The sequence below is a fragment of the Zalophus californianus genome, chromosome 7 (assembly GCF_009762305.2).
Source record: "Zalophus californianus isolate mZalCal1 chromosome 7, mZalCal1.pri.v2, whole genome shotgun sequence".
NCBI lineage: Eukaryota > Metazoa > Chordata > Mammalia > Carnivora > Otariidae > Zalophus > Zalophus californianus.
In genome coordinates, this window is record NC_045601.1 from 115237739 (window position 1) to 115263933 (window position 26195).

The 26195-nt window shown below is 51.0% G+C and overlaps 1 protein-coding gene across 1 annotated transcript in view; it reads right to left on the bottom strand.

Moving 5' to 3' along the window:
• The window catches only part of SCUBE3 (signal peptide, CUB domain and EGF like domain containing 3), a 69701-nt gene that overhangs the window by 29046 nt on the left and 14460 nt on the right, over positions 1 to 26195 (bottom strand). Inside the window, exons 2-4 of the mRNA XM_027604083.2 lie at positions 8320 to 8508; positions 8148 to 8211; positions 7726 to 8045 (exon numbers count right to left, since the gene is read on the bottom strand). Coding sequence (XP_027459884.2) covers positions 7726 to 8045; positions 8148 to 8211; positions 8320 to 8508 — 573 coding nt within the window. The remainder of the gene's footprint in view (positions 1 to 7725; positions 8046 to 8147; positions 8212 to 8319; positions 8509 to 26195) is intronic.

Below are 26195 nucleotides of genomic sequence, written 5' to 3' on the forward strand. Positions count from 1 at the left end.
GCCCAGTGAGGAGGTCCAAAGCAGCCTGACTGGTGTCCTAATGGGCCTGCATGACTGTGACATCCTTCCTGCCCAAACCAGGTTAGCCCCAGGTGATTGGGCTGAGTGCAGACTCTCTGATTGCCTGACCAATCACTGTCTTATGATGCCTCTTACATGCTGCCTTGTACCATTATTTAACTTCTAGTGCATGTGTAGTATCTTCCTCCAGAAGCCTCCCTGAGGCTATGGCTTCTGAATCTTTGAAATCCACATGGCAGCTGGGAGCTGATCATATGCATTTAGCCATTCAACAAAGAGTTCCTAAGCATTTGCAACATGCCAAACACTGTGCTAGGAGCTAGGCATCCGGCAGTGAACAAGACAGACTGATATACTGAAGGCATTTAGTAAATATTCGTAAAACATTTACTCAGATGGGTGGATGGACGGACAGACGGATGGATGGGTTGGCGGGTGAATAGAGGAGGTCCATATTTGTGTCATCTTCCCAGTTCTATGTTACCACAAGGAAAAACTTTTCATTTTCCTGTGACCCCACAGTTATTCCAGGTGGATGGCAGTCCTAGGAAATTCAGTCTTAAATTAAGGGTAGGGGGATAGGAAACTCAGAGAAAGTAAGAGACCCACTTAAAGGCATCCATTTGGTGATGCAGAGGCCAGAAGAGACTGGGAACAATGAATCCAGGGTAGGATTCGTAGGGAATCCTATAGGACCCGTAGGCTCTCAGGGTCTTCAGATATTATCTGGAGCTGCTCAGGCATCTCTTTGGAGTATCCTTGTCCAATAAATGTTCCCCGGCCTCAGGGCTAAGTAGCACTTGATGATGGGGCACCAGGGTCCACCTGAGACCAGCACACCATTGCTGCTCCTGGTCAGTTCTCTTAGCCTTTCCTCCATGTTGCCTCCCACATTGTAAGTAACACCCAAAGTAGAACCAGCCTGGGCTTCGGCCATGACACCCTGACCTGTATATGTGTGCATGTGTTCTCCCTCTAGATGAAAAGGGCAACTAGGGTAACTGGCTGAGCCTGGCTTCCCAGCTTGGGCTTCTCAGGCTATCTTCCCGACCTGGAACCCCAGGCTGAGACTCTGTGACCTCAGCTGGAGACTGGGCCCATCCTCGGCCTGGACAAAGCATAGGCAGGGGTAAGGAAGGCCTGGAGAGAGTCCAGGAAACCGCACAGATGACCCCAAGGAGAGGAGACAGAGCACTTTCTTCTCGTCAAAAAAAGGACCCTTTTTCTTATATAGCTGAGCCTGCTTGACTGAAGAGCCAGGAAAAGCAGTTGGTGCTCAGTGCCTGGAGGGGAACAGGGCTGAACCTGAGAGCTTTGTCACCCATCGAGAGGCCTTGATGAGTTTCTCTAAGTCCTACCACCTTATCCCTAAACCAGCTCCTTGCTCATTTGAAAGTACCCCAAATGGACAAGAATTTTCTCCTTTTCAATGTGGATGAAACCAACCCTGAGTCAGAGGCCTTAGAGGATGGGTAGGTAGGGGATCCCCGGGTAGGGAGGAAAGAACAAAACGCTGGAGAGAGAGGGGCAGGCAGGCAGGCAGTGGGCCAAGGAAGGTTCCAGTTTCATGATTATCCGTCTTATCTCTTTACACGGATGGAGAAAATGACAGCATGAACAACGATGGTGTCAGATGGTGCATAATTATGTGTGCGGAGCTTTCACCCAGGCTATTTCACATGGGCCTCAAATGGCCCTGTCTCTCACTACATAGATATCTGGGCAAGTGTGAACAGCTTGTGCAGAGCCAGACCCCGGGTCTTCTGACTCCGAGTCCAGTGCTTGCTCACTACACACTATCCAGAAACACCCCAGGGGAGGAATCCCTGCCTCAGGCATTGCCGTGCCTGCCCTGACCCCAGCTCAGCATGGACACATAACCGTGGAACGGCCCGGGACTGACAGGTGGATATTCCTGGTCGGAGAGCCAGAGCAGGGATGCGGATGCTCTGAGGTTTTGGGCACGGGGGTGGCTGGAAGGAGGGCAGGGCTGAGTGGCAGGCAGGGAAGGAGGGCAGTGCGCCATGGTGGGCGCATACAGAGCTGCAGTGAGGACGGGGTGGGCAGGTGTCTCCAACTGGGATTCACTCTGCTGGGCCAAGCGGCTGGTTAGAAACAAAAACAAACACCGGGATACAGGTTCCTGCTGTTAACAGCTTCAAACCGCCAGAGGAAAACTCCAAATAAATATAATTAGAAACTTGTAAAAATGTCCTCTCTGTAAACTTGCTCCCCAGGGTCTATCCTTTAAGCTCCCCCTTTCTTCCAGCATCCCCCCCCCCAACTCCATGCCCGCATACCCTGACCCTCCACCCTCACCCAGGGATTCCTTAGATCTCTTTCCTTATTCTGGATCTTCCCTCTAGCCCAGCAGCTCCTGCCCAGGTCTCTACTCAGCGTGGTGCCATCAGGGACCAGATGTGGACAGCCCTTGGCCTGGAGCTCCGAAATCCAAACCCCACAGCTCTCTAGGGCTACGGGTACAGCCGCAGGGAAACCATAGGTAAGAGCGAGGGCCACAGCGCCCGATTCAGGTGTCACCTCTTCACCTCTGTGGCCAAACCCAACAGCAACTACAAAACAGTACTTTGGTCTGAAAGCGGGAGATGTTTCGGCTGGAGCAGAATACAGAGGGCCAGTCTTGGAGCTGAGAATAGACCACGTAGGACCAGGGACTGGGGCCTCAGGGCCCTGCCTAGATAGTATTCAGTTCCCAGAACACAACCATTGCAGCTCCCTTACCCAAAGTTGCTGGATACACACACATTCACACACACATGCACGCACAGAAACACACTTGTTTTGTAGGGGCTCTTTCCAGGGGGAGAGACTCTACTTAAGGATGAAGAGCAATTGGGTACTTGGGGCCCCAGGAAACTGGGGTGGGGGAAGAAAGGAGGAGCAGCCATGACAGACTCGAGCAGGGAGTAGTAGAGGAGGGCTCAGGAAGCAGAGGGCCTGGGTGTTGGGCGGGAAGGCCCAAAGAGGCCTGGGGGCAGGACCGAGGCTTGCTATCGTGTTTTCTGCCTTCCAGCAGGAAGGATTTCAATGAGATGTGCAGAATCTGAGAGCAGAGAGGGACCCTCCTGATACTCTAGTCCATTTTACAAGTGAGGAAGGGAATTTCAATGATTTCCTCAAAGGCCCCAAAACTCGGCTCCGCGTCTACCAACCCACTGGCACCAAACGCCCCACCACATGCCATTTGGAGCTGGCCGTATGCGGGCGTGGGAGGAAAGTGGCCAGTCTGGTGACAGAGGGGCCCGTGGGGAGAGGGGAGGGCCTGTGTTCCCTCTTCACCCAGGCGCCTATCTCCACCCCTCAGACATCCCCGAGTTAGCCATTGTATCACTTCTCCCCGCCCAAGGCCCAGCCGTCCCTCTGTTTCCAGACGGCTGTCTTATAACTGAACCTGAAGAAGCTGTCCCCAGGCCTGGGCCTCTTGCGGGCACTGCCAGCCTCAGAGCAGCTCTGCAGTTTCCAGCCCTGACAGGGACTCTTTCTTAGAAGTGGTCATGTGCTAGGGGTACAGGACGTCAAGGGAGGCCCACACCCTGACACACGGGGACCAGAGCTGGGGGCAGGGACTGGGGTGAGTTCAGGCAGCAAGCTCCTCCACCTCCATCTTCGCAAGAGGGTCTGAAACTACCCGTTCCCTTCCCCCACCCTCAATCCAAGGCACTGGACCAAGCCATTCCATTTCTTGACTTCTCCAACGAAAACAAAACGCACATTGCCCTGCTTCCCTTTTCCTCTCACCAGAGCACTGCGCACGCACACACGGGGGGGGGGATACACACACACACACACACACACACACACACACGCACACACACACACACACCCTGAATCATGCACACGCACGCTCGCACGCCCCAGTGAATGCACACCTCGCATTCCCAAACTCACACCCAGGGCCGGCTCCTTTTACAACAGGTCCCGGCCGCTCACATCTCAAACCGGTTCTCATGCTCTCAGATTCCTGAAGGTTTCAGAAAACAATCTCATTTAGGGGTGGCTGATAACTTTCTTTCTCTGCCTGTGGTAATTCTGGCCTTGGTGTCTTCCGCTCCCCTCTCTCACATTCCACTCTGCAGAGACTCAAGGAGATGAGGGGTAAGAAGTGGAGAAGTGTTCCCCTGGCCCCAGGCTTTCCCCACCTCCCCAGGGGACATGTCACTGAGAGAAGAGAGGTCAAAGGGATTCCTGAGGAATTTCTAAGCAGTCCATCCCCCTTCTCCACCCTTCTGGAAAAATGGAGGGGTGGGGGGAGACAGGCTTAGAAGCAACTGATTGAAGATCAGGCTCCAAGAGTGGGGACTGACTCTCTCTCTCTCTCTCTCTCTCTCTCTCTCTCTCCAGTGTGGCCTGGATGGGGCACGGGCAATAGCCGGCTGCCCACGGGGCCACCCTCACCCGCTGACACGGTTATGGTTTTCATTTCATATTTTGGAGGGAGGGGCTAGGAGGAACAGTCCCCTCACTGTAAGAGCTGGCCACAGGAGCCCAGGGAAGCGGGGAGGAGAGGAAATAGCCACATTAAAGAGGAAGAGAGGGGTGGGGGAAAGAAAGAGAGAGACACACATACACCCAGACAGAGACCCGGAGAGACACGCGGAGACAGAGAGACACTGTTTGCCACCAGATGAACGCTCTCAGTCCCAGGGATGGTGTTACTTGGGAACTCTAAATACACAACTTTATCAACATTTTATCCCTAATGAGAAGAGAAAACAACCAGGTAAACTAAACGGCCAGGCTGACTCTCCCTGAGCCCGCCCTGGGGACAAGTTTTCCCCGGGAGGCCAGGAGACCTTTTCATTCAGCTGTAACCTGAGCCTTAAGCAAGGATTAGGTCTTTTTAACCACTGCTGCACACCCCCCCCCCAAAAAAAGCAAAGCAAATTAATGCTTTTAAGTTAACAATTATCTTGGTTATCCAGTCTGTCTACTTTAAAATACACAGACAGGCACTTGAAAAACACTCAAAACCATGTACCCTCATGCTCACTCACTCCCAGTCACACAAGCTTACCCACCCACTCATCCACACCCAGTTCTCAAAGACACGAAAACCTTCGTATCCAGGCTTAATAACCGAGTCACAAGAGACACAGACACCCAGCTGTATCACCCATGGGCGATGGCGGGGAACCTCTCTCTCTCTCTCTCTCTCTCTCTCTCACACACACACACACACTCACCTGCACACTCAGGGCTCCCTTCCTTGTCCTTCCCTGCCTCCCTATCCCTTTCCACTTTGGTTCTTGGGGGGGAAGGATGGAATCTCTGGAAAAAAGGCCCTGAAGTATAGTAACTGTACACAAACACGCACACACACGCACACACTCGCACACACACACTATACCCAGAGGTATAATAACTGCGCAAGATATCTCACAAGAGTCTTTGCAGTTTAAAGACACCCACTAGAGCTTCGATTATAAGCACGTGGCATTGAAGACACACCTGCTGGCCCTGGTGATACCCAGGAGATATGTCTGGGAGCGAGGGATGGCCACAGCACTCCATCTAGGGGTAAGCCTGCCCTGCCCGGTTTAGTGCTTGTCTTTCCCAGGGCATTGGTCTGCAGATTTGGGTCCAGAGACATCCCTCTAGCCCAACAGACCTGTCGTTAGGCAATCTCTGGCAGACCAGGTTGATACAGTTCCTGAACAGCAGCGTCAAATGTAGCTGAAATGACAGGCTTCGAGTCCATGCCAGGCTAGACTCAGGGATCAGAAGGAAGGAAGAAACACAGATAACTGCGGCCCAGTCAGGGTGAGTGACTGTGGCCTGAATATAAGTAGTGAACAAAACTATGAGGATGTAAGTTCCTTGAGGGCAGGGGGCCTCCAATCTAGCTGCACCCCCCCAACAGCACCCAGCAGGGTGTCTGATGAAAGAGGGAGCCCCAGAACACCTCGGAGGGATTTTGAATCCTTCCATCCCTGAAGGATGAGCTGATTCCGCCCCCCCCCCCCCGCACCTGTCCCTTCTAGGAGTCTCCATCAGCCCTGGGAATCCCCTGAATATACTGTTTGCTCCCCCTTTTGCCCCCAGCCCCCCAGTCTCACTAGGCCACTACAGACACTGGCTCCAACTTGAAAGAGGCCCTTATCTTGTCTCTAGATTACTGAATGAAATCTGTTCCTTCCTTCAGACTAAACTCCCTAGCTAATTCCATGTTATGAGTAAGTCAGCACACACTACAAAAGCCAGCTTTGTTTATGAAAACACAAGCAAATCCACAGTGGGAGAGGGGCTGCTTCCAGGCTGGGGGGGTGGGGGTTGGTGGTGGCAGTGTTAGTGGGCTGTCTGGAACCAGGACTGGCGAAGAGGCAGTTTGGGGTTGGAAGGGGGTGGGGTTGGGGTCTGGTATGTGACAGCTGCGATCTCCAGTCCTTGGGCTCTGCTAAAGGACAGGTTGGAGGAAGAAGGAGGTAGTTGAAGAGGCAGCATTTGGGAGAAGAGACTGGCGTTGATATAGCACCTCCCTTTTACCAGAGTGGGAGCCCATCCAGTACACAAAAGCAGCTTAAGAGCCAGGCACTCAGGCTCCAGGACACAGGGACCTGACTGCCAGAGACTCAGGCTTCCCCAACTCCCAAGTTCAACTTTCCCTTCTGGCTCAGCCACTTCCACACCCCAGCTTGGCTTCGGGAGCCCCTGGGACAATAGGCAGAATCATATCCTCCTCCGCAAAGCCTTGCCAGGAGGAATTTTCTTTTTGTCCATATAAATCTCTTCCTGGGTGAGGACATGATGGGGGGAAGGGTGCAGCAAGAGGTCAAGGGGGAGGGGAGGCTGTCCCCAAGAGAACTGTAGCCCACCAGCCTGGTTTCTGCCAGCAAAGCCTTGGGACTGGCCGAGCAATGAGCCTGGGGTCAGGGATGGGGGCCGGAGGGCCTCCCTGTCTCTCTCCCTTTAATTCCTAGAGGGATCTGTCAGAGCTCCCCAGCCTGGAATTTTACTTTGTTATTTTAATGCAATTCTGACCTGGATTTAAATGGAATTGGAAACCCGAGGCCTTAATAAATAAATATTATGATAAGAAATGAAAGCCATGCAAGACGAAAGAGATTTCCCCCCAAAGAGGCAGAAAGCGACATTCTTGCTGGGAGCCAGTCAGAAATTTTCTTCTCTTCTTCAGCCCCCTACCCTCCAGTGAGAGACGAGCTGGTCTTTCCAGAAAAGATCCTATTTTTCTTTAACATTTTTCTACTGATAGGACAACAACTTGGAAATTTTGTCTGACTTTGCATGAGGGTTGGGGGTGAGGGGAAGAAATACATGGCGTGGCTGAAAAGTTTCATTCTCTCCGTCTCTCCAGGCCACAGCTTAAGTTTCTGGCAATGTCTGAGAGAAGAGAATATCCTCTCTCCTACTTTTGGAGGACAAGAAGTCTTTCGAAGATGCTGGGGTGGCAATGAAGTCGGGCAGAATTCTGAGGTGCTTGGCGACTTCTGCCTAGGGACCCCCAAACTTCTCACTCCTCCGCGTCGCTCCTGGCTCCTCCAGCCTTTTGCCCGGGACGCAGCGCCCAGACAGAGGTCAGGTCCCCGGCCGGAGTGCGGGTGCACGGTGCTGGGTTCTGACAGCGGCACGCTTCCCAGCACCTGCCCTGCCCCTCGGAAATCGCGCCCCCCCCCCCCGCCCTCGGGCCCCCGCAGCCCCCGCCGCCGTGCGTCCCTCCTTCCTTACCTTGCGCGGCTTTGCTGTGCTGGGCGGCGCGGGCGTGGACCAGCAGGACGAGCAGGCAGAGCCCGGGCACGCGCCCCGAGCCCATGGCTGGAGCCACCGGCGGCCGGGCGGCCGGGGCCGGTCTCGCAGCCCCGGGACAGGCGGAAGCCGGCCGGGCCCCCGCGCGCCGGAGGGGGGAGGGGAGGGGGCGCCCCGCCGGGGCCGGGCCGGGGGCTGCGGGCTCGGGGCGCGGACCGCGGCGCCCTCGGCGGGAGGCTCGCGATGCTGCCGGCTTCTCCCGGCCCGACGCCGGGGAGAGCGAGGCGGAGAGCGCGACGAGGCTGGGGGGGCGCCCGGCGCCAATGAGGGAGGGGAACCCCCGCCCTCTCCGAGCCCGGCTCTGCTAGCGGCGGCGGCGGCGGGGCCGCTCCGTATAATCCCACCCAATTCCCAGCTTCGCCCGGAGAGAGCTGCCGCGGGAGAGCGCGCAGAGCCCGAGCGAGGGACCTGAGAAAGGGGAGGGGAAACGCAGCGCCAGAAACACGCCCTTTCTGCCTCTCTTTCTTCCTCTCTCGCTCCTTCTCCGTCTCTCAGGCTCCGTCTCTTTTTCTTCGCCTTTCTCCTCCTCCTCCTCCTCTTTCTCCTCCTCTCCTCGCTCCTTTTCGTTTTCTTCCTCCTCCCCCTCCTCCTCCACCACCTCCTTTTTCGTGCCCTTTTTTCTTTCAAATGGGGCCTCGGCGCGGCGGCCGCTCCCCCTGCGCGCCCGGGCGCGGCGGCCCCCTCCCCAGGCTGCCGGGCCGCTGCCTGCAGGAATTTACAATCCGGCGCTGGGGGAGCGGGCCCGGTCTCCATGGAGACGGCTTCCCCGGGAGCAGGGAGGTCAGGCGCAGACCGCGCACAATCAATGGATCAATGCAAGCCCCGCTCCGCTCCAGACCAAACAGCACCGGGCTCCGGCTCCTTCTCTCTCCCCGCGGGAAGAGTGGGGGAGCTAGGGTGCGCCCCGGCGCTCGCACGAGATGAGGGCCGTGCAACGCAGGTTTGCACGCACACCTCCACGAGGAGACAAAGAGAGCTCGGGGTGTCGGGGAGGCTGGGACGGACGGGATCGCACGGGCACTCCGGCACGCCCGCCCGACACAGCCCGACACGCGAGACACGGCCACATTGGACCTCGAAAAACCGAGAGGGGCTCCGACTTCGGACCGAAGGGCGCCCTGCCAACTCTTACCTCCACCGCTCCCCCCACCCCACGCTCGGGTCTCAGTGCTCCTTCCTAGTGCTGAGTCCACTTTAATTGAGGACCAAGAAGAAGGTAGCCTTCCCCCAGATCAAACTGCCAGCTCCAGGGTAGACTCCCTTGCAGTTAAGGCCTTGGAGGTAGCCCACTGAGTCACCCTGCCCATATAGAGGTGGGCTCACATATAAAACACTCTCAAGCACTCAGTACAGCGGCAAAGGCTAACCCATAGGAATATGCCTGTGCGTGTAAATACAGACACAAAGATCAGCGCAGCACACTTTTCCAAACCTGCCCTCACAGCTTCAAGATGTGGTCCCAACCAGTCCATTCCGAGCTCTTCTTATCTCCAACTGCTGGCAGCGAGGAAAGATAAATGATATTTGCAAAAAATAAGGGCAAAAAGTATACAAAGAGCAGTGTCTCTGAACCATGAACACTGCCTCCTGGGTGGATTCTCTCCTTTCATCCTAGAGGAAAGACCCCTTGAAAAGGCGGTGAGGGGCTTCCTTGGAGTGTGGAGCTCAGTCAGCCTGAGACCATGCCAGGTTCCAGGCAGTTACTTACACTTCAGAACCAATTTTTTTTCAGGGAAGAGGCAAGTGGAACCCAGACTAACCTCACAAAGCCCTCAGGATACCCGGGAGGAAGGGAAATGACCAGAATCATCCTGAAAATAACTCCGTTCTTAGACAACCTTGACACTGGCAGCCCACATCAGCTAGGTGACAGGTGTGATACGTCAGAGGTCTCCTGAGCCCCCAGGGAGAAGAATTGAGCCCTTCCTTCCCTAGGGATTGAATAGAAGAGTAGGAGGATGGAAAGTCTCAAGCATTTGGGGTTTTGTTCTGGCTCTATCCTGGAACGAAGATTGCCTTTGGGCAAGTCACATCTCAATGAGCCTCAGTGTTATCTAGAAAACAAGAGGGTGGATTAGCTCCTTAGTGGAAAGGAGGCAGGAGACAGTGCCCTTAGGAAACCTGGGGGAGGAGGTCTTGAGAACTCCTGCTTGGCAGGAGAGATGATGGTAGGGATGGAAGTACACAGATCATAGGAATGGTGTGGAGGCCACAAAAGTTTCGGTCAAGTGATCTCCCAGGTCCCTTCCAGCTCTGTCACTCTAGGACTCCCTCCCTCCTTCATGCCATTGGCAAACCCCTCCCCTTGAAGCTGCTTTGCCTGCTGCCACCAATTATGTATAGAGCTGGGGGACAAGCGCAAACTTGCCATCCTTTCTGCCCCAAACAAGAGAGTGGTTAGAAGAAGAAGAAGAAGAAGAAGAAGAAGAAGAAGAAGAAGAAGAAGAAGAAGAAGAAGAAGAAGAAGAAGAAGAATTGGAGGTTGCCAGATGGTGCCTGATCTACATGGTGACACAGGGAGAGAGCTGAGAAGCCCACCTCTCCAGGGCAGGGAAGGGAGATTGCATTGTGCCTTGCTTTGGACACTCGTGTGAGCTTCTCTGGGTCCCTAGGGAGGAGGGCTCCGGCTCACCCTCTAAACCACAGGGGAGGTGGGCATGAAGGATTCTGTAGGGGCGGATTAATAGGTCACTTCAAACCTTGTTTCTAGTTCAGTGTGATTTCCTGGTCCCCTGAGCGTGGCCATTGCCCCACCTTAGCTGCTAAGTCTCTGGGAGGCTCAGTGTCTTTTACTCTAGTTTCCTTTTTTCCCCCTCATTTTGTCAGCTTTTTCTCCAGGATTGGGTGAGCTTCCTCCACATCTGGGCAGAAGAGGCAGATCCCTGCTCTGCTCCCCACCATCCAGTCTGGTCCCAGCCCACCCCTGGCCCTGCAGACAATTCTGCAGGAGCAGAAGCAAGGCTTCTACCACTGGGCACTGTGAACTGGGGAGGCTGGTCCCATGGCCCTCTGCCCTGTCCACTTCCGCAGGGACTCAGCTGGGTAGTGACACGGGAAGGTGCCAAGAAATCATGAGATGGCACTTGCAAGTGGTATTACAAAAGCAGCAGCATACGCCATACCCTCACCCGCAGGAGCAAAGTGTCGCCGGGTTCTCTGGGTCTTCCATACTCTCTTGGGCTTTCTGCCTTCACTTCTGCTTCTGACAGTCATTTCCTTCTAATCTGCCCTGCAAATGTCTAGGGAGAGAACTGGGCTGGGGACCCAGCCTGATCCTGCTTAGGGATACCTCTGCCAGGGCCCCATCACACTCAGAGACTTCCCCTCCCCTGCCAAGTCTCCTTCCATGAGCCTTTGCTTTTTCTCTCGGCTCCTCAGCGTCCTCATCTGTAAAATGGGTCCAGTGACCCTCCTTGACAGGGAGTCTAGTCTAATGGAGAACATGTATACGTCAGAATTAGACCATCCCAAGGACAATGTCGGGCTCTCCCATTTTCCAGCCATCTATCTGTTTCTGCTGAGTTATTTCACTTCTCTGAGCCTCAGCTTCCTTGTCTACATCACGGGTATGGTCACACTACCTCACAGGTGGGCATGCATCACTGCTTAACTACATGGGATCAAGAGTAAAAGAAACCCTGCAGTTCAAATCTCAGCTCTGTTGGGGCGCCTGGGTGGCACAGTCAGTTAAGCATCCCACTCTGATTTTGGCTCAGGTCACCATCTCAGGGTTGTGAGATCAAGCCCCGGGTTGGGCTCTGCGCTGGGCGTGGAGCCTGCTTAAGATTCTCCCTCTCCCTCTTCCTCTGCCCCCCACCCCGCTCTCATTCTCTCTCTCTCTCAAAAAAAGGGCAAATCTCAGCTCTGTTAACTTTCGAGCTATGTGACTTCAGATCAGTTATTCAATCTCAGTGAGCTTCAGTTTTCTCTTCCCATGAAGGGAATAAAAACACCCACCTCGAAATGTTATGGCGTTAATTAAATGAAATGATGAATGGAAACCCCCTTGGCACATAGTAGGCATTTGGTAGGCAGCGGCTACTGCTGTTCTTCTGACTACTCAGAAGTGTTTAATAGTTAACATATAGTAGTGCCTGGGAAGAAGCAGTCTTGTCCCGGGCCAGACTTTGATGCTACTGGGTGTGAGTACAACCAGCTGGGTTCAATTCTCACCACCCCCAATAGGTTCTGTCTGTCACGTTGTTCTTTTTTTTTTTTTTTTAATATTTTATTTATTTATTTGAGAGAGAGAACAAGAGCGGGGGGAAGGGTAGAGGGAGAGGGAGAAGCAGACTCCTTGCTGAGCAGGGAGCCCCACGAGGAGCTCGATCTCGGGTCCCCAGGATCATGACCTGAGCCCAAGGCAGACGCTTAACCGACTGAGCCACCCAGGTGCCCCCGACACACGTTCTTACTGAGAAGTTTCCAGAAATGCCATGCATCCCAACACACTGCACTCATCCACAGCACTTTCAAGTTGGAGAGTAGAAGGAAACTCACGGGCGCCTGGGTGGCTCAGATGGTTAAGCGTCTGCCTTCGGCTCAGGTCATGGTCCCAGGGTCCTGGGATCGAGTCCCACATCGGGCTCCCTGCTCCTTGGGAGCCTGCTTCTCCCTCTGCTTCTCTCTCTCTCTCTCTCTCTCTCCTCCTCTGTCTCTCATGAATAAATAAATAAAATCTTTAAAAAATAAAAAAAAAAAAAAAAAAAAAAGAAGGAAACTCACCTGCCAGGTAGGGTAGCTCCAGAATCCCTCTTTCTCTACCATCTTGTACCTTCTACCCTGTGTGAAGAAGACCCAGACACTAAGACAAATTAGAGCTCATAGCTACCATTTACTGAGTATTTTCTATATGTGCCAGGCACTGTAACAGGCATTCCACTGCAAGCCTATTAGGCAAGAACTGTTATGCCTATTTTTTTGATGAGAAAACTAAGGCTCAAGTAGGTCAAACTGCCCAGATGACCGACTAAGAAGGGACAAAGCCAGGACTTGGGCCCAGACTTGACTCTGAAGCGTGGCTGCCTCCTCCATTCTCTATGCTGCCTCCTCTGAATCCACAGAGACCTAACACATTCTGGCCATTATTAGAGTTTAATCATTTGGGGCAGGCTGAGGGTCACAGACCAGCCCCTTCACATATAAGAGGGAATAGGGCAGTCATCTTGCTCTGGAGGATCATGTAGGAGTACAACTTCAAAAGTCTTTAGCCATTGGGTCTCCTGGGTGGTGCATTCGGTTAAGCATCCAACTCTCGGTTTGATCTCAGGGTGGTGACTCAGGGTTGTGAGATCAAGCCCCATGTCCTGCTTTGCACTCAATGCAGTCTGCTTAAGACTCTCTCTCTCTCTCCCTCCCTCAAGTAAATAAAGAAATCTTTTTAAAAAGGGGGTCTTTAGGGGCGCCTGGGTGGCTCAGTCGTTAAGCATCTACCTTCAACTCAGGTCATGGTCCCAGAGTCCTGATCGGGCTCCCCGCTCAGCGGGAAGCCTGCTTCTCCCTCTCCCGCTCCCCCTGCTTGTGTTCCCTCTCTCGCTGTGTCTCTCTCTGTCAAATAAATAAATAAAATCTTAAAAGAAAATAAAAAGAGGGTCTTTAGGCATCACATTTGTCTAATGAGAGGTCACATGACTTGCTCAAGGTCACACAAATTTAAGAGGCAAAGCCAGAAGCAGAATCCATGTCTCCCCTGACTTCTGACTTTTGGATCAGGGCTCCTAAGCCTGTACCCTCAGAGCTGCCAGTCCTATCTCTTCTGGTTTTTGCTCTTCCTCTTCCTGATGATTTGATCAGTCATGAATCCTTCCATCAAGTGGAATATGGTACTTATCACATACCTTCTCCACAATACACGCGGTCCTAGGCCCTCTAGGGCCTGCAAAAGAAATAGAGAATGTGATTCCCTACTCCAAGAGATATATCAACATCAGTGCGTATGGTTACAGACCCCTCCGCATCAGAAGGCAAATCCCCCCAGAGTACTGGAATCTCACCAGGAAGACAAGATCTGTATATGCAAAACAGACTCTGCATACGCAAATGTAACATCAAGCAATCTGGGTGAAAGTGCCCTGGAAAGTCAGCAAACAGAAGTCGATCATCCAGGAAGACTTCATGGATGAGGAGGGATTTGAGGTGAATCTTGATGACACTTAGAAAGAAATCGATGGACAAGATAGAAATAGAAACACAAATCAGTGACTGACAGAGAAAGAAGAGAATGCTCCGAACAACCACCACCAAAGAAATGGAAGAGAGGAGGGAGGGGGGAATCGTGCCGGGTCAGCGGACACACTGACCCTGGTCAGTCCTTGTGCCCCACCTGCCCAGGGTGTCCCCGGAGCCATTTGGCCATGTAGGCAGAAGATTGGAAGTAGTGCTCTCCGCAGAGGTCTGTTCTGGCCCTGGGATTCTAGGACTAACTGGCTCCAAGGCCCTTAGTCTTGCCTTTACAAGAGAGGTCCACTGGCAGCCCTGCCAAGACCCGGAGGAGGGGGGATAGCCCAGTCCAAGCTGCCCACACCTGTTCCAGTCTCTCCTCTGGCCACTTGGGTGGCCCCCTTGGCCCCTCGTCCCAGGGTCCTCCCAGCCCTTCCTCCCTGCCCACCCCCACACCTGAGTCACTTTGCCACCTGCTTCCTTCCCACCTGCTTGCTGGCTGCTTCCATGGAGGAAACGAAAATACCCAGCCTGCCAATTGGCATCGACACCAATGCGTGGTTCCAGACCCCTCCACATCACAAGGCAAGTCTCCAAACAGCCCTGAGTTTGTGCCCTGTCCCTTTCTACACAGCTGCTCTTCCAAACTTTGGTTGCCCCTCTGCCAGCCTCAACCCCCTGACTTCTCCCAGCCGTACACTCAACTCCTATTTCATGGAGAAGCCAGAAGCCATCTCCCTCTACTGCTGGGAGAGGGGTCCCTCCTTTTGGCCAAGGCCAATCCTGCATACATGGGCAAGGATCCCATCTTGTCTTGGCCCTGTAGGGAGCTCGGGCTGTCAGTTATCCCCTCTCTCTCCTGAATCCCTCGCCTCAGCTCCTTCTCCTACAAATGCAGTATAACCTGCAGCATCCTACAAACTTCCCCAGACCCCGCTGCCTCTGTGCTTCTGGGCTCCCGAACTTCTAGGAGGAGCACGCCTGCTTCCCATCTCCACTTTGCTGCTTCCCTTAACCCCTCACCCTAGTGCAGTCTGGCCTGGGGGCCCTCTGACACACATCTGCTGGGGCTCCAGTGACTTCCACGTCTCCCCATCGGGCTGCCTGCCAGTCCTTATCTAGCCTGACCTCCCTGCGTCATCAGAAGCCTCTGAACATTTTTCTTCCCCTTCTTGGAGCCCTTTCTTTTCCCAGATCCCCTGCTAACTGCTCTCCTTCTACTGGCCTCTTAAGTGTTTCTAGTTTGGATTTTCTCAGCTCTCACATTATGTGACCTCCCTAGGGACTCTCACCCAGGACAGCAACGGTGGTAAAAAGAATATTCGCTTTGTGGTCAGACAGTTCTAAGTTCAAAGCCCAGCCCATCAGTGGGTGAGTTTGACCAAGTTTCTTCACGTCTCTGAGCTTCAGCTTCCTCATCCAGCAAATGAGAAGGATAAAATTCTGACCTTGCAGGTTGTTGGACGGTTACTGCTGATAAGTCTCATGGAAATCCCAGCACCAAGTAGGTGGAGAGTTTGCTCCACGCTGCGGGGCCCTATGGCTCCAGCTGCCACCAATGTGCTGAAGACTCCCAGATCTACATCCCTAACCCCTGCTTTTCTTCTAGCTTTTATGCTATGTGTCCAATGTTCAGATCTCTATCTCTAGCTACTTCCTCTCTTTTCTGTCTAGTTCTATATTTCTGCCTACTTATAGCTCTTTCCAATGGCATTTTTCAAGACCTCGAGCTGAATCGACACCCAACCAAACTCACAGTTCCTCTCAACATTCTCCCCTGAACTGTCGTCTTCCTGTGACCTCCACCTTGGGGTTAATGGCCCCACAACCCACTCAGCAGCCCCAGCTGGGTTTCTCTAGGACCAGAAGGACTCTTTTTTTCTCCCCATCTCTAGACCACCAGATCCTGTGAAACCTCCCTCAAACCCATCCCTCCCGTCAACCCCCATAGCCACTGCCTCCATTCCAACACTCGCTGTGTCTCCTGTGGACCATTGCCCGACAAGGGTAAGTTCCAGACTCCTAGTATGGCATACGCGGCCCTCTGTGCCAGTCTTGGACCCTTCTCTCCAATGACATGTTTGTCTTCTGATCTCGCCATCACTGTACCCAGACCATACCATGCCTGGCATATGCCATGTTCTTGCCAGCTGGAAAACCACAGCTGCCCTTCAAGATCCAGCTTAAATGTGCCTTGCTGCAGGCCTGGAACTCAGTGGTCCTTGTGATGGTCCTGGCCATGCTCTACTATAATGGTCTGTTTCCCCTCACTGGTCTTCCAAACCTTCGAGACCCATTGGTCACCACTGTATCCCCAGCCCCGAGCACATAGTTGAGCTCAGTGAATGTTTGTTGAATGAATGAAAGAATGAAGGAATAGTGAGCTCATGGGAATCGCAAGGAGATTCAAGGGAATCCCAAGGAACAGCTCTTGACCCGTCCCTCTGCCTTCCGCCAGCCTGAGAATGCTTCGGGTTCTTGAAAGGACTGGTGGCAGCAGAGGGTTAAATGGAGGGTCAGTGTGGAGACTCCAAGCTGAAGAAAAACCACAGAGATGCAGGGGGCCTAGGAGGTGACCCTGGCTAGAGACTCTCAGATTCTGGAAGACAAGCAGAACTGGAACCTGAGCCAGAGCTCAGGATCTCCCCAAAGGCCAGGGGCCAAGGTGGATGGGACCAAGTCCACAGGCAACTTCTATCTACGGGAAGCAGGTTCAGGAGGCAGGACCCTCATCCTCCTTCAACTGCTCCATCAAAGATCCTTCCCACCAATGCTTAAAATCCCATCATAAGAGGATCACTCCTTTGAGCTATACCTTGTGTTCCTTGGGTCCTAAATACAAATATCCCTGTGAGACAGGGTAACAAGATTAAGCCTTTGCTGGTTAAATCTTTAGTTATCGGTAAGATAACTAAGTTAACTGAGTTAAGAAGCCTTAACAAAGGTGTGGCCGAGGAGGGGCTGAGGGACGCTCCTAGAACCTCCTAACTTTGCTGAGAGCAGGCTCAGCTTTGCTCCTCCTGACCTGTTTCCCTGTGGCTCTCCTGCCCCAAATCCCCACTGGGTTCCCTCCCCAGAGGAAAAGTTGGAGAGACAGAGGGGGACCCCTCCACCTAACAGTGTAATCCCTCTGGGTACCTCGGATCAAAGAAAGGATGGGGGGAGGCACTGGGGCAAAGTTCAAGGTATTCATGAACCAATTCATAAAGTGAATGGCTGTTTTAAAAACCCAGTTCTCCAATAGCTTCTATTGTATTTTCTGAGAAGGGCTCCCACAGGACTGAGAATCCTGTTAGGAGAAGCTGAAAACTTGCAGCAAGGGAAGGGGTCAGAAGGTTTGCCAGCTGTGTGCTTACGAGGAGTGTCAGTATCCATACAGAAGTTTGCCTCCCTTGTTTGGCAAGAGGTTCTCCCTTCACGCCACCTCTCTTCCTCTGTCTTAGGTGGAGAGCTGTCCCAGGCATCATGTCAAGCTGGGCTGGCAAAGCTAAGGGGGCATCACAGCCAGGCTGTTATTCCTCAGTGTCTCACTCTGGTCCTGAAAAATTATCCAATCTGCAGGAGGCTGCGGTGCGCTGGTGGGAGAGCAAGCCTTGGCCCGGACTCAGGAATGCTCCTCCCCATGATCAGCCTAAAGCTCCTGAGGAGCGAGAGGAACTCATTCTAGTCCTCTTCTGCCTCACCGGCCCAGCCACACCCTGGTCCAATCCTGTTGCGATTGATTGAGAAATTGGGTTGCTCCTCTGTGGCGGACCCAAGCTGTAATGCCACCCTTAGCCAGTAGGTGCCGCCATCTAACATACCATCCTCCAGCCCTTGGCAAATGCCTGAAATCGGACCTTGGGGAGCCTACTCAAGGAACCCAGTGCCTCAAACAAATTTGCAAATGGCGAAGTCAAGATGCGGAATTAATTGTATGTGTGCTTCTTATAACCGTGGACTCGATTTTTAATGAGTTTGACATTCTTTGTGCACTTACTATGTGCCAGGAACTTAAAGGAGATGGGAACTCAAAGATGACATAAATTCCGCTTTCAAGTTCATAATTAGGCAGGAGAGAGAAATTTGCATCTAAATAATTAGAATATAAGGCAGAACATGGTAAATGCCCAAACACAAAGGTGTCAACATAAAATTGTAATGAGGGCACAAAGAAAACAGATTAATTCCAGCTGGAAGCTGGGGGACGCCCCAGAGGGGAGGGTTTAAAAACGACCTCAAAGAATACATCGAATTCCCATATGTGGAGTCGCATGAAGAGGGCAAGGGCTTTCCCAGTGGTGGACATGAGGTGAGTAAGGACTTGGAGGGGGAAGGTCTCCAGGGGACTAATAATGTAGCTCAACTTGAGACAAGTACTTGTCAACAGGGACAAGTACTGAGATCTGAAAGGTGGGCCAGACGATGAAGAGCGGGTTTCCACATGATGTTAAGGGGTTGTGTGTGGGTCTGGAACCCCTGATAGATGACTTTAAAAGCAAGGCGACAGTGTGGCTGGCTCACATCCTGAATTGGTTTTATACACTCTGGGCTTTATTTACTCTGCAGGATTTCTTCAATGTTTAGAGAGTTTATTTCATCATGGATGCAGAAAGAGAACAGAGAGAAGGCAGCGGGGGGGGGGGGGGAGACACGCAAAAAAAGTAAGAGGGAGGGAAAGAATGGATAGAAGGAAAAGAAAGATGGAGAAGGAGAAAGAGAAGGAAGCAGCCGGGGAGGAGGCAACGCAGACCCTGCCTTGGGAGGAGGCTCTGCTCAGGGGCTGCACTCAGGGAGCTGTTCGGGCTTTTCCAGGCCAGTGGCCTCGGGCTCCAGGCCCTGGCCGACCGCAGAGGACAATGTGAGGCGGGTTTGTTTGGTGGTGTGTTTTCTGCTGGCCCTGTTTGTTTGTTTTCCGTTTTTCTGGCAGTGTACGCGTCTGGGATAGAGAAGAAGGAGGTCAGGGACGTGGCCGGCATTGACAATGGCCCCGGGGGCCAGGCTCTGGGCTGGCAGAATCCTGTCATGGGGGCTTGGTTAGCATTGGAGCCAGACTTTGGATGTCCTGGGAGGGGCCTCTATGTGGGTGCCCAGAGCCAGGTGGCCTGCCCAGCTTGGAGATGGTTTGCCCCAAGCTCTTTGTCCCTGTCTTTTTCCACCCGGGCAGGAAAGAATTAGTCCTTGAGGCCTGGGCTTCTTGCCTGTGTAGCCAGGATGTCATGCTGGGCTGCGGAGCCCGTGGGGGCAGCAAGACCAGTCACTTCCAGCTCGGTGCTGGGCGCCTCAGGGGTGCCCACGAGAGCCAGCTCACTCCCAAGCGCTGATGATGAGTCTGGCTTTCTCTCTCCTATCCCAAAGCCCTTGGAAGCCAACATAACGAGCACTATTAAAGTTAATGAAACGCAATGAGTCCTCCGTTTGCTCAGTTACAACTCTTAACGAGATTACTCCCTCTTGCTGAGGAGATTCATTTGAGCTGCCAGGGCTTGGCCTTTGTCCCCCTAATTTTTATTGGCCCATTAACGAGATCAGATGCTCTGGGCTGACGAGGAGGATCTGGTACTGTGGTCCCAACAAGCCCCACTGGGTCAAGTCTCAGGTGGCCTTTTGATTCCAAATTAGCCTAGAAACAGCCCCTGTTGCCTCTTTTGCTTCCCCACCTCCAAACCCAGTTTTATATGTAGGTTCAGCAGCGATATGGGAAGACTTCAGAAGTTAGGAGATGCTTTCCCATCCCCTTTAGAAAGGGTCTCAGCCTGCTGATGGAGTAGTTCCCCAGTAAGAACAGTTCCTTTGGCTTAAGGGTTTTATTCCCCATTAAGATGGAAATACAGGGGTGGCTGAGCCTGGGTGGCTCAGTCGTTAAGCGTCTGCCTTTGGCTCAGGTCATGATCCCAGGGTCCTGGGATCGAGCCCCGCATCGGGCTCCCTGCTCGGTGGAGAGCCTGGTCTCCCTCTCCCACCCCCCCTGCTTGTGTTCCCTCTCTCACTGTTTCTCTCTCTGTCAGATAAATAAATAAAATCTTAAAAAAAAAAAAGATGGAAATACCGAATAGTCATTTACATGTCAGTGTGAATTATTTTGTAAGGTCATGGATAGGCTTCAAAGGGATCTGAGGATCTCCTAAACTGTAAATAAACTTCAGTCTCCAGTGTTCATTTTCCCAGAGAGAGGTTTTCTACAGCTTTCTTCAAAGTTGCCATGACACAGACAACACCCCCCTCCAAAAAAACACCCCATAGAGGTGGAAGAAGAATGGTCCATAACTGGGGCACAGAAGACAAACTCTCCTACCATCGCTTGGCCAACCCCACTCTTGAGGAGGCACCGGTCCCCTCCTCCTTGGGAGACATTTCCTCCAGACCTCCCATTGTCACCACAGCTCAATCATGTCTGTTCTAAACCTTAAAACCAACTTCACGCCGGATGACTGGGGCAAGAGGAGAGCCCTTTCTCGCTATGTTGATTCACACAGTGGGGCTGTGATGATGGGCTTGCGTGCTGGTGTAAATACCCATAAACTCTCTGCAAAGTGCTGGGCATCGCGTGCCGTTGGGGTCAGAGGGGAGGAGAGTACGGACCTGGCAGCAACTGTCATGACAAGACCTCGGCTGTGACCACGGAGGAAGAGGGCACCGTTTGAGCCGGTCCCTGTAATCCCTAGGCCTCCCCCGCAGAGCAGGTGGCGCGTGCACAGTGATACCTTGAAGGCCCCCCCCCCCACCCCCCCCCCACCCCCCCCCCCGCTCAGCCAGTTCTACTGAGCTTACGGCTTAGGGACGGCATTGTCACCGGAAGGCCCAGATTAAAATGCAAAGGGGCTGCTTGGACAGATGAGTGTACCTGAGAGCCTGTTCTTCCCCCAGCAGCCCAACTCCTCTTCAAGCAGGGTCTCACAACCTCAGCACTCTGGATACGTGTGGGGGGATGTCCTACGCACTGCAGGATGCTCAGCGGTGTCCCTGGCCATTACTCACCAGATGCCAGCAGCACACCCTCCCAGTCTGACAACCAAAAACCGTCTCCAGACATTGTCAGATGTCCCTTCGGAGCAGGGGGCAACATTGCGCCTCCCCCATCCCAGCCCCATTGAGAATCTGTCATAAAGATTATAAATCAAATCATGTCACTCCTTGATGAAAATCTTGCAATATCTTCCCATTAAGCTAAACATGAAATCCAGGTGCTTGGCGTGGCCTTCAGGGCCCTTGTAGGCTAGGCTTGCCTCTCTCTCCAGCCTCACCCAAGCCCCTCGGCTCTTGCCTGCCATCACCTGTTGGCCATATAAACCTTTTTGACACACCTAGACAAGCCAAGCTCTTTCTTGGACAGAGTGGAAGTTGGGGAGACCTCACAGATTTGGGATACGTTCATATACACTTATGACAACTCATAAATATTTGACTTACTGAATTGCTTAGTTTTCCTGTCTCCCCCCATAAGAATGTAAACTCCCTGAGAGCAGGAACCTTGTCTGGCTTGTTCACTGTTGTATTCCCATCATCTTCCCTAGTGCCTGCCTCACAGAGTAAGTCCTGAATAGTTATCTGTGGAATGAACGAATAAGGGTGGCAGGAGTTTAGAGAAGGAGAAAGATTCTTCTGGAAGGTCAAGGGAAGGTTTCTTGGGCATGCTGAGGCTTGAAGCTTGGGTAGGAAGGGTGAAGAGTAGGAAGGGCAAAATGTGTTCCGGGACAGGGCTGAGGGGGCGGCAGAAGCAAAGGCCCAGAGAAAGCACAGTGGCCCAAATATACTGCCACCGACCCAAGGGGCATGCCAGCAGCAGAAACTCCTCATGGGGCAGAAGGACAAATGTTGTGTGACTCGTTCTTGGTCTGAGGGGATTCAGGGGTGAAGTACCCGAGTCCCTTGATGAGGAAGTAGGGAGAGAAGTCAGCCAGGTTGGAGCCTTGTGAAACGGGGGCCAAACAAGGGAGGGTTTTGATGGCCGAGCCTGGAGTCTGGACTTGGCTGAGCCTCTGAAAAGTAATGATTATTCCTCTCATGGTATCTCATGTCAGTGACTCTGATGGCGCTGATGGCCTCGGACCCCTGGAACCGACTTTTGTGGCCGGAAGAGAAGTCAAAGCACTGACCAGACAAGTGAGCCTAGACCAGTGCAGAGAGCCCTGGGACTCAAACGGAAGAGGCCTGGGGCCTGGCTCCATCGTCCCTCCCTCTCTTGATGTGTGGCCTTGCTCAAAGGCATTGGACTGCAATGGACCTCTGTGTCCTTCTTTAGGAAAACAAAGTTAACAATACCTGCCCCATTCAGAGGAGAAGTGAGGTCATGTTTGTGCAGCGTTGTGAGCTCATTGGAGACAATGAGTGTATTCTTCTTAACAGTAACAATAATAATCATTACTGCAAATCTAAGCAGTAAATATATCTCCTCAAAGCGGGAGTTGGGCCCATGAGTAGGATAGCAATTAAAGTTAAAAAAAAAAAAATCTCTAGATGGGGGAGTTTTCTGGCCCCATTTTGATCTTTGGGGTTTGCAGAGTTGATATCGCCGTGGGAGGGAGAGAGGCCTGCAGCGATCATTCATTTTACTTCCATTCAGTTGTACTCATTGTATCTCTCTTGTGCTTGAGTTATCCCCAGTGAGTTTTGCAACTTCTCACCCTCCCGCAGTCCAAGGAGAAAGAGGTCCCCTAGACTCTCCATCTCCACACCACCCAGTGTCCCAGTCACTTATGGAAGTGGTGATTGGGCTGTTAGAGATCTTGGCATTTAGGCCTTAGCCACAAACTAGCCTGCAAAGTAGGTGGCCTATCTTGAGTACTTGAGTCTCTTTTCGACCCATCCCACTACGGAGGCTGATGATTCCCAAACCAGGATGTGCATTCAAAGCCCCCAGGAGTGGAGTCCATGGATTCCCCAGGGATTCTAATGCAGCCATTTGAATTTGGGAATCACCAGGTTTAATGAAATGTTAGTTATGAAACATACCTACAAGGAGCAGAACGATGCTTACACAAACGTATTGTTGAAGTTTGGGTCAAGCTGGCAAAAGGCCCTCTCTCCTGCCCCAATCCACTAAATGACAGAAAAACTCTAGGAAAAAAAATATAACCATATTACAGTGTGAGAAAACAAGAGGGAACAGTCAGCGTATCAGAAATGTTGGATCCCAGGGGCGCCTGGGTGGCATAGTCAGTTAGGTGTCTGACTCTTGGTTTCGGTTCAGATTGTGATCTTGGGGTCGTGGGATCGAGCCCTGTGTCAGGCTCTGCACTCAGAGTGAAGCCTGCTTCAGATTCTCTCTCTCCCTCTCCCTCTGCCCCTCACACTCATGTGCGTGCTCTCTCTCAATAAATAAATAAATCTAAAAAAATGCAAAGAAAAAGAAATGTTGGATCCCAGAAAGAGAAAGAGCAAATAGCATCAAAGCTTGAAAGCAATCAAACTGGAAAGAACCACGGCTAAAACATATGAAGAAGACTGCTGTGGAGGGAAGAATGGTTTCAGGGCTCCAAGCCTGAGACAGCAGACTTAAAATAAGCAGAAGAGGGATGTTCCTTGCTGCCTCATGACCAGTTGGCAGTTGTGGATTTGCCCCAAGATGCTGGAGCTAGAGAGGCAGAGCAATGCTCCAAGTAGCTTCTGACACTCTGAGAGAGAAATAGGGAGCCGTCATCTGGGAGGAAAGGTATCAGAGGCTGCTCATCTCCCACCCACCCTCAATAAACAGTAACAGGCTGCAGTGAATACAAAGCTGGCGAGTAGATGGCCTCAAACACAATGATGAGCAGAACATCAAGAATCACTAAAGAGTTAAGGAAAAATAGAACTACGGTTTAGAGAAACTCTAAGCCAGTACAACCGTCCAATAGAACTTTCTGGGATGATGGCAGTGTTGTGTAGCTGAGCTGTCCAATATGTAGCCGCACACCACTTGTGTCTATTGAGCCCTTGAGATGAGGCTCTTGCAACTGAGGAACTGAAGTTTTAATTGTATTTTGTTTTAATAATTTAAAATTTGTTTTAAAAGATTTTAGTTTTAAGTAATCTCTCTGCCCAATGTGGGGCTCGAACTCATGACCTTGAGATCAAGAATCACACTCTCCATGGACTGAGCCAGTAAGGTGCCCCTAATAATTTAAATCTGAATAGCAAGCAGCTACTGTATTGGATAGCATAGCTCTAAACTTAAACATATAGAAGGGGAAACATCCAAAGAAATCGAGATAATAGAACAAATAACAACACAAACCAGTTTAGTTGAAGAATAATTATTATCCTCAAGAGATTCCAAGTAATAATAAATCTATTTTAAAAATCAACCTGTAGGGGCGCCTGGGTGGCTCATCGGTTAAGTGTCTGCCTTCGGCTTAGGTCGTGATCCCAGGGTCCTGGGATCGAGTCCGGCATCGGGCTCCTTGCTCAGCCGGGAGTCTACTTCTCCCTCTCCCTCCCTCTCCCTCTGTGATCTCGCTCGCTTTCACTCTCTCTCAGATAAATAAATAAAATCTTTTTAAAAATAATAAAATAAGAATCAACCAGTAGGGGCACGTGGCTAGCTCAGTTGGAGGAGCCTGTAACTCTTGATCTTGGGGTTGTGAGTTCGAGATCTATGTTGGGTGTAGAGATTACTTAAAAATAAAATCTTAAAAAAAAAATTCAACCAGTGGTCTTAGAAACTTAAAAATTGAAAATCAGATTTTGAAGCTCAGTAGATGGTCCAAGTTGAATTTAATGGTCTAGTTATTAGGGGAAGCTGAGCTGAAGAAGTCTCCTTAAACGCAGTGAAAAGGAGAAAAAGATGGAAAGTCTGAGAGAAAGAGGTAAGAGACATCTGTCTAATAAGCATTACAAAAGGATAGAACTCCAGAGAATAGAAGAGAGAAAATAATTAAAGAACTAACAAAAGAAAATTTCCCAGTTGTTGAAGAAAGAAATTAATTGTTAGACAGAATGTTCTCAGGAAAAAAAAGACCCACACTGAGAATTATTATAGTGAAATTTCAGAACAACAACAATAAAGAAAAAAAGGCCTAGAAATTTCCAGAGAGAAAAAGCAGGTCACCAATAAACTAATATTAAATTGGCATCAGGTATCAGGCTGGTTGTTAAAAGACAATGGAACACTATCTCCAAAGTTCCAAAGGGAAATGAAGTATTCAAGTAGGAAGGGGATAATTAAGACATTTTTTGTTTCATAAGAAGAAAGTTTGCCACCCTCAGATAACTTGAAAGAATTCCTAGAGGAGGTGCATCAATTAAAAAAAAAAATAGTGAATTCAAGAAAGAGGAAGACGTGGGATGCTGAAACTATGGTGAACAAAGAAACTAGTAAAACTTTTAGTGAACTCTAACTATTGAGGCATAATGTAAGCATTTTAAAGATAACAATATGGGGGTGGCTCGTTGGCTCAGTTGGTGGAGCATTCAACTCTTGATCTTGGGGTCATGAGTTCAAGCCCCATGTTGGGTGTAGAGCTTACTTTAAAAAATAAATAAGTAAAAATAAGAACAACAATATGGAACCATGATCTACTCAGATGATTTCAACTTGGGAGGTGACAAATGGAGGAGGAGAAGGAATACTTCAGTGTGCTAAAGGAGACAGAGTTCCTGATTAGCTGTAGACATTGATAGGAAAGCCTAAATTAAAGAATATATGGACTCAAGTTTAAGAGTAACCAACAGAAGATGGAGAATTGGAAAATCAACTTCCAAATATTTAGAGTGAATTAAAAGGCAGGGGTGGTGAGGGGAGAAAAATTAATCTAACAAAAAGCCAGAAAAAAAGAAAAAAATAAGAAGAAAGCAAATTAAAGAGGAAGCATAAAATAAAATGACAGGTTAAGTCTAAAAAATCATTGAGATAATACATGAAAAAAGAGAAAAATTCCTCTATTAAAGGCAAAAGCCTGCTCTATGCTGTTCACATAGATGTATTTGATACCAAATGACAAGAACATTTTGAATATGAACAGATGGAGGAAATATACCAAGAAAATGATAACAAAGATTAAGCAGGTATATTAGCACCAGACAATATGGGATCCAAGGCAAAAAGCACTAAAAGAAACAAAGAAGATATACAGATAGAAGTTATAATCTTACAAAAAATATATAATTTCAATGATTCTTAATCCAGTTTCAAAATATATAAAGCAAACATTGACAGAAACCAAGGAAAAATGAACACATCTCTGGCCATGGAAAAGCCTCAGAAATCTCCAGGTCAAGTAGACAAAAGCCATCATGAGAATAATGGAGAATTTGAGTGACATGATTAACAAGTT